At 40.5% G+C, this 8,561-nt stretch overlaps 1 protein-coding gene across 1 annotated transcript; it reads right to left on the reverse strand.

Moving 5' to 3' along the window:
* Nucleotides 1-2,385: 2,385 nt before the first annotated feature.
* AMELX (amelogenin X-linked) lies at nucleotides 2,386-7,499 on the reverse strand (the record flags this gene model as incomplete). The annotated part of the gene is given in 6 exon segments (XM_024757035.1): nucleotides 2,386-2,748; nucleotides 3,500-3,544; nucleotides 3,608-3,645; nucleotides 4,849-4,852; nucleotides 4,917-4,964; nucleotides 7,446-7,499. Coding segments are annotated over 6 exon segments (552 nt in total), but the record flags the coding sequence as incomplete, so codon positions are not given.
* Nucleotides 7,500-8,561: the final 1,062 nt, after the last annotated feature.

Raw genomic sequence — 8,561 nt, forward strand, 5'->3', positions numbered from 1 at the left:
TAGGAAAACTACCTCAATAATTTACAGTTCAGTACATTATTATACGTACCCCATAATTTCATCAAAAAATCACTTTCAGTAGAATGAGATAGATCACAAGACCAGAGTTTGGTTACTAATGTGGTGTGAAGTGTAAAACCAGCGTTCCAAGTTTTAATTTGTTTTGTAATAGAAATATTTCCCAAAATCTTATCTTTTTTAATGTAAAGAATTCTTCGTATAAACTTCCCTTCTTTGGGTTCAGGTTCAGTGACTATACGTGTCCATAATTTTTCACGTTATCAACTATTACAACTACAGTATAAACTTCTGTTTTTTAAAAGATTTGAGATGGTGTAATTTTAATTTTCTCCAAAAAGAAGCATAGTCCTCATTTGCATGCAGAATGGTCAACTTGTAGGTGTAAATGAGCAGTTCCTATCTTATTCAAGAAGAGCCATTTATTATATCTTCTTTCAAGTGACATGAAATTTTAAGTTTAATTCAACACAAAGACATGAATGGTTTTTCAAACATTTTATTGTTTGCTAATGGTACTTCTCAGTTACAGAATTTGCTAAGCGATGGTAGGAACAAATCGTTCGTTGTGTTCTTGTGTCGTTCTGAAAGCAACTGGAATACCTGTTCTCATTTTCTGATCTTTCAATCCTGGAGGAAAAAAAAAAGCAAAAAGAGCAAGTAAAACAATTGACAAATATTCCTAGTGAGTATCACGTACAGTCACACATACGGCTTCAGTTTCGCCAAAACAATATTACAGCCATTGAAGTTGAACTCTATAATTTTCAAACTTTCTTTGTTATCTCATTGTCTTTAGATACGAGGTGTCCAGGCTGGAGGCCCCTGCCTTCAGAACACTTAGAACTATTATTCAAGAATAAAATAACAATCGCTGCGTTTGGTCGAGTACTTTCTGCATGCCTGGCGCTGAGCTCATCACTTTATTTTATTTTCCGTAAGACAACTCTAAGAAGCTATCACTATTTATATTCTAATTTTATTTTATTATTCTTTTTAACATCTTTATTGGCGCATAATTGCTTTACAATGGTGTGTTAGTTTCTGCTGTATAACAAAGTGAATCAGTTATACATATATCCCCATGTCTCCTCCCTCATTTTCTCCACACCCTCTCCAGCATTTATTGTTATACTCTAATTTTACATGGGAATTTTAAAGAGTTCAAACTACCTACCCGAAGTCACCTTTCCATAAATAGCTCTGGCAAGGTTTATAAAGTTCACGGCCTTAACTATTAATAAAGAGATAAATAAATGCATTTTCTGTACAAAAAGGGAACATGTGCCTTAGAGTAGAATAATCCACTATTGGCACCAGCTTATTTGGGATACAGTCAATTTTCAAATATGCTCTGTATTCTCCACAAATAGGCCCATAATTTTGAAGCCATATATAACATATAATTTTATTGGAAAACTATGGTATTTGTTCTTAGACAGAGGCTTGAAAATTATCTGATTTAGTTGCTTTCTCTCATTTTAAAGAAGGGAAAACACCCATAAATTTGAAGTGACTTGTGCAATACCATCTCCTCTTTGGGTGCAAAGCCGGAACAGGAGCCCAGATATCCTGGCTTCCCATCCAGGTCATTTCTACCTCACTGCTCACTTTCTCAGTAGAAGATCATCGATAGCATTTATAACTTGGAATAACATTTGAATTCATACATGCAGTAGAATTATATAATCTCATATACACAGAAGTAAGGATTTATATATACGGATAAGGGTCACTTATTTTATTGACTATTTCCCACTCATTTGGAAGAGCTTTCTGTAATGAAAGGATATTTTGTGCTTAACTGTGAAGACTTCTTGCTAAAAGCTTAATCTGTAGAATCCCAGCACTGAAAAAGGAATCTAGCAATGTGTCTAGTTTAGCCTCCTCCAGGTTGGATTAAAAACCACTTTAGACAAGTAATTTTCTTTTAGGTTCTTAAAGAGATTTCCCACCTACCCGTTCAAATATTTGCATCCCCTCACTGTCAAAAATTACCCTTTTTAAAAATCTTCAGTGCAATTCTAGCCTATTCTTGATGGTCAAACCTTTGAAAGGTAAGGAAAACTAATATTCCCTTATAGTGTTGTCCTTAAAATTAACAGGTTTCAATAATATATATTCTGGTAGGAATTCAAAGTAATTATAGAATTTAAACCCACCGTGAAAGCTACGGTCTTAATTACTAAGCCATGTAGATAAACGCATTTATAGTAGAGACTTACAGTACAGGCTTGGACTCACAGAATCATCAAAGTGTTGCTACTGAAACTCTAGGCCTTGGATTGTGTGGGAATTGAGAACTCTGGGGGCTAGTCTCGCTTTACCGTTTTCATAGGTGTTGCAGCGACTTCAGGGTGTACTCACCACTTCCTCCCGCTTGGTCTTGTCTGTTGCGGGCCAAGCCTCCAGAGGCAGGTCAGGAAGCCTGGGGGACAGGGGCTGCATAGGAAACATCAGAGGCAGAGGCAGCTGGGGCAGCAGGGGTGGGTGAGGCTGCAGCTAGATGGGCTGCTGGGAGGGCACAGGGAGGTGTGGCTGGTGGGGTTGGCTTGGAGTCATAGAGTGCTGGCCAGGAACTGGCATCATGGTTTGCTGGGGGACCACGGGCTGCTGGGCTGGCACCATGGGGAAGTGGTGATGAGGCTGCAGGGCAGCCTGCTGGGATACCACGGGAATGATTTGGTGGCGCAGCCAGCCACCCATGGGTTCGTAACCGTAGGACGGGTACTGGTGAGAAACAGAGAGTCGGGCTTACCATCGGCTCCATTGACATCTGTCGCCTACAAATTGTCACTTGCCATTGGCACTTGCCATCTGCTTCTACAAGGATTAAATTATGAGCCACTGCGGCTCCTGACCTTTGACACCCCCTGCAAGAAGTTCGGGGTGGAGATCAGGAATGAGCCACTCTGTGCTCTGGGAAAAACTGGCAGAACAGGTCTTCAGATGGTTAGCTCTCTTCAGGAGACATTTTTATGAGCCCAGTTCTTCAGTCTCCTCACATCTAGAAAAGCACTAAAATCCTTCATGTCTGCTCCTCACGACTAGCAGCCTTCAGCAAACACTGTGCTCGATTGCGTGTACTCCGCCTTCACCAGAATCACATATATACTGACCTTCCCCACTACTTCTTTGGAGCAGTTTCTCAGAGCCCTTTGAAATGTGTCTCCTGGGCTATAGTTCTCACCTTGTCCCAAATAAAAATTAACTCACAGCACTCACGTTCTGCATTTTTTTTCAGTCAACACTTCCAGCTGGAGAAGTAGCAATGTTTTCTTGGTCACTGTGACAATATTAACACTTATTCATTTTTCCCTGTGCAAGAATTTCTAACTGTGTATATAGATGTGACAGTTTACAACTAGATTTCCCATTAGTGTCTATATGTGGCATAGATACGTTACCTCACTTAAAAGGGGATTGAAATGCATGCTTGATATTTTAAGGGAATAAAGAACAACAAAAAAAATCTACGTACTGGGTGTCTTATTACGTTCTGGTACCACTTCAGAGGGGTAAGCACCTTAGGAGAAAGAGACATTAGAATACATTTGTTTTAATTTAGTTACATGAAACACACACTCACTGATGCAGTCCCGTCGATACGGACAACCTGAAAATATGCTCTATGGAGGAAAGAATAAGGCAAACGTTTGTCAGGTGCTTCCTGCGTGTGAGGCTCTACCTTACATCCATGACACACATTTTTCATGTTTTCCCACATACTCTGAGGCAAGTATCTTCACCCTCACTTTCACAGACAAGGTCACGGAGAGTTAAAGAGGTACATGAGCTCGACAGAGGTTACAAAAGTAGTAAGTCTGTTTAATTCCCCGGCACCTGCTGTCCTTTGCAAGAGAAAAACAAAATGGAAAATTGATGTCATATAACATTAATTATATACTGTTTTGATTTGATGTCACAATGAAAAAGATAAAGGAGGCAGAAACACTGTCCCTCGTCCTAGAAACACAGGTTTTCAGGTCAAATATGTCAACCTTTTAAGGTTTAACAGAAAATCTTGCCTCAAAATTTTTTTGACACTTTTCCTCAGTTTGTATGAGTAAACAAACTCATGGATTGTCATTTGAACCTATGAAAGAAGGAAGAGTTTCCTTCCTTTCTAAACATTATGTATTCAGTTCACGTCAGGCCCGGGGACTCCTTCGTGTACAACACTTGATATCAATACAACGAACAATTCTTAACCTTGTTCAAGTTATACTTAACAGAGCACCTTTTATATTGCTAAATTACTTTGCTCCCCCAATAACATTTTGAAGTGTGGGTATTATTCTTATTTCCCTTTTCCAGATGAGGAAACTAAAGTTCCAGAGAGAGAAAATGATTTGCCCAAGGTCACATGCTTAGTATGGGGTTGAGGAGAGCCTCACACCCGATTTCTAGAAATCTCATGCTTTCCATTGCTCTACAGAATGTCTCACAGACCGCTCGGTCGCTAATATTTCAGTAAAGACAAATGAGGGAGATGCATAGAATATGAACATCCTAGAAGCAGGAGTTTTCCAGCTGGAAAGGATCTTAAATAACATCTTACCTGATTCCCCATGTTTTACAGGCTGGGATAGAACAAAGCTGTTCAGCCACAGTTCATTTCTGCCCTACTATGCAGTCCCCCTGAGTGGTAGTTCAGGATGGATAAATTTTATAGCCATGTAAGAGGAGAAACTGAGTCAGAGAGGCCAGGTAGGAGTGTTCTGGGGCGATGCAGGCTTGAGGTGACCCATCAGGGCTTAAACCAGGAAGCTGGTAGTGAGAACTGAAAAAGTGGGACTGAGAAGCGTCTTGAATGAAGAATCAACACACTATTCTTTACAGAGCCCGGGGCATTGTTAACTCGAACAATGGTCAAAGTTAGTAAAGAGAAAAATTACCTCATAGCTGAAGTTGACATAACCAGGGTGCCCAGGATGAGCTGGTAGCTTTTATAGGGAGGGGGAAAGGAGGAGAAAAAGAATGAGGGAGAGGGAGAGAAAGAAGGAGAGAGAAAGAGAGAGAGAGAGAGAGAGAGGAGAGAGAGAGAGAGAGAGGAAGAGATTAAGTCAATATGCAATTTTCACATTAAGACAGACTGAAGCTACTTTTTAAAAATCTATATAGTGCAGAATATATTTGAGGTCTACTTTTAGTTTGAACATGTACGCTGTGTAGGAGAGGAGCCCTCTTATTTTCAAAAGGTCCAGAACAACTAAATGACCTGGGGGCAGAAACCAGCACACATTTATCCTCCAGTGACCCCTCCATCCATGTTGTCAATGAATCCTACTCTATCCTACTCTATCATTTCATTTCTTGATGCAACTGTCGACTAAAAATATATTCACAGTCTGAAAGTTGAGAGTTCTGTTGTACTCGGCAGAAATTTTTAGGACTTCAAGCCCAGGAGACAGCATCTCAAGTAACCCTGAGAAAACTGCTCCAGGGAGGCAAGGGGGGAGCCAGGATATATAGAAGTTTTGCAACAAAGGGCAGGTAGTCCGAACGTTGAAAGATTATTGTTAATTAACGAAAACCAGACATCTCAAGTTAAGGAATTTAGCGCTCTTCTATGTATGGGAAGATGGAAGAGTCTGGGCTCACTGAAATGCTCCCTTTGATAGGCACCTCAGCTATCTGGGGCCAGTATCCTGTGTTTTCATATCCTGAGTTTCCTCAGGGCTCACCGCGGGGAGTGGCTGCAGCGTGATGGCTGCTAGATGGCAGGTATTCTTCCCTTCCTGAGTTCCCTCGGGGCTCACCAGCTCACCGTGGCGGTGGCTGCAGTCCCTGAGGATCGTGACATCCTTTGCTTACTGGTATGGCAGGCAATATTCCATTTCTCAACACTCACTCCATGTTGGGAAGAATGACATGTTTCTCTTACACATTTACAAAACACCAGCAAGAAGAGGATTGTCTCACAAACCTTCCCTTATAGATGAGGAGGTGGATAGGTGCTTAAGTACCAACGAGATTACTCATAATTGGCGTGCGAGGTGAATAGCACATCAACAACAACAAAAACGACTAAGTGTGAATTATCGATGAACGTGAAAACAAGATGGGTGTGGTAAAGTGGAGGGAGACATTATAAGTCCCATGGAAAATGAAAGAGTTGATTTGTGAAGTTTTGGCCGATTCTTTTCATTATTCTGTCGTCTTTTTATTATTCTGTCAATGTTTCTATGGCAGAAAAATTTTAAAGCTTAAAATAAAGAACAACCTGAATAATTATCTAAACCAGGACTCTCTTGTCTTTTCAAAAGTGGAGGCCAAGTGATTGATGCCCGCATTGTGGAATTCTGGTTGGCCCTGGAGTGTGGGAGAGGGAGAGGAGAGGGAATCGTGCAGATCATCCCCCCTCAGGCAGCGAGTTGATTAAGGCTCTATTCTCTTGAAATGCTCATATTTCATACGAGGATTTATTCCTCTCATCTGAATGTGAATTATTTTAGTTTTAGTTAACTGCCTTTCCTCTGTCTTCTTGATAGAAGCCCTCAGAGAATAGGGGTGTTGAACTGAGGAGTGGAAAAGGGACTGAATTCGTAATGCAGGGGCCCTCAGGGGACTAGGAATTGCCACAGTGTAGGATTTCAGGAAGGCAGAGCACAGAACCTTGGTCTTATGGGTGAGAGAGGAAGAGAGGAAGTAGATATTCAAGCTTTGCTGGCTTCTGGTTGTATCAACTGCTCTTTAGGCCACCGAAAAGCAGATGGATCCTGCCTTGCCTGCATGTGACCTAACCTCTTCTGTGTCTGTGGTTAGAGAGAATTGGTCAGACTTCCTGGTCCTTGGTACATTTGAATGTAAAATATATCCATATGTATTGAGCATAGGTTGGATTCCAGACAACCACACGGAAGTCATGTGCTTAACAGGTGCACCCAAAAGGATGAGGCCTCTCAGAACGGGGAGGTGGGTCAAGAAAGGAATTCCTAACACAAAATCTTACCCTCTGAAGGACAACGGCAGTGGAGTTTGGAGAGCACGAAAATATTTGGATCTTGTGAGAAATTGGGTTTTAGAGAAAACTGACATTTTTGTAATATTGGCCTAAGGCCGATTAAGTACTTTCTCTGGCGGCCTTTCAAGGGTCCCTTCCAAAAGTTTCCTCCATCTAGAGATGGGTGATGTTATTTACAATCTGAGTGTTCCATCAGAATCTCCTGGTCCCACCCCAGCTGTACTGAATCAGAATCTTTGGCATCTGGGGATCCATTTTTTTTTAATTACAAGTTCTTCATAGTGTTTCTTAAACACAGAGGCATTTGAGGATATCTGATCTTGTACTGTTTTAAACCCTAACGTTTACCAACTGTGGGGCAGACTTTTACTTCCAAGCTTGTGAAATTGGACATTGACTTATGAAGGGGGTGTTTTACTCACGGGCATACATTGACTTATGAAGGGGGTGTTTTACTCACGGGCATAGAGAAGACTGCTCCCAGGAGGCAGGCAAACAAAATCCAGGTCCCCATTTCTTGATGGCCCTGAAATATAAGTCAACACCCACTTTTCTTATCTCTTCTCAAGTATGGCAGTAATTAATGCTTCATAAAACCCACATAACCCATATTAGTCTGTTGCTAGTAAAAAGGATAGGACCATTCCTTGTGAGGTTACTTCATTCCTATATGATTTCCAGTTCTGAACCCATTTTATTGTTTCTGGAATTACAGTGGTAATAAAGATGCTTTTCATTTAGGTTGAGAGCTGAACAAGTTGTAGGAACATAAATGACCTATCATTACACGACTTTGCATGCCATTTTCCTATACCTATATAGCCTGTAGAGTCATAGAAGCTAAACGTAGCTTATAATTAATGATTAAAAGAATAGAGTTGGCTCTAAAAGTTGAGGAGATCATCAGGGTGCACAGTATCTGATACTTTTAGAACCAGGAGGCACAGAAATGTTTTTTGGTACCGTCCACCTGAGCACTGCTTCTGTTAAAAACAAAGACCAATCATCTGAGGAAACAGAATAAGGAAGGAGTGGAATTTAGTTTCAGGTGTTCTGACCCATAGGACTTCAGGCAAGACCCTCAGGTGACATATCCCTGAGCTCCAGATGTGGAGCAAAAGATGTGGTTGAATGGAAGGGAGAGGACAGTGCTAATATTCTGTGATTATTCCATGGATTTTGAATGCCTTTTATTTGAAAGATTCCATATTTAGTTAATGACATCTTCCTTTTGTTTGACACGGCACTGTAATTATTCTGCAAATAAGACCCTTGGAACATGAAGCAAAATAAGCCATCCTGAAATACATTGCTTTGTGGTGTAAATTATTGACTAAGTTTGAGAAGTATCAGAAGAAAGGCCTTAAATTTTGCACAGGAAGTGAATATCTTTACCTCCTAAATCTGTTTTTTAAAATTGGAATTAATGAAGGAAAGCATTCAGTTGATGGTTCTATTTGATGGAATCAAATGAGATGTTTTTCCAAGAAATGGATCACAGCCTGTGAAAAATTATTTTTACCTTAATTGATAAGTAATTAAAATAAATATTTTGCTGTGAAATTTGGCCCCGAGA

The sequence above is a fragment of the Neophocaena asiaeorientalis genome, unplaced genomic scaffold (assembly GCF_003031525.2).
Source record: "Neophocaena asiaeorientalis asiaeorientalis breed wild unplaced genomic scaffold, Neophocaena_asiaeorientalis_V1.1 scaffold812, whole genome shotgun sequence".
NCBI classification, from domain to species: domain Eukaryota; kingdom Metazoa; phylum Chordata; class Mammalia; order Artiodactyla; family Phocoenidae; genus Neophocaena; species Neophocaena asiaeorientalis.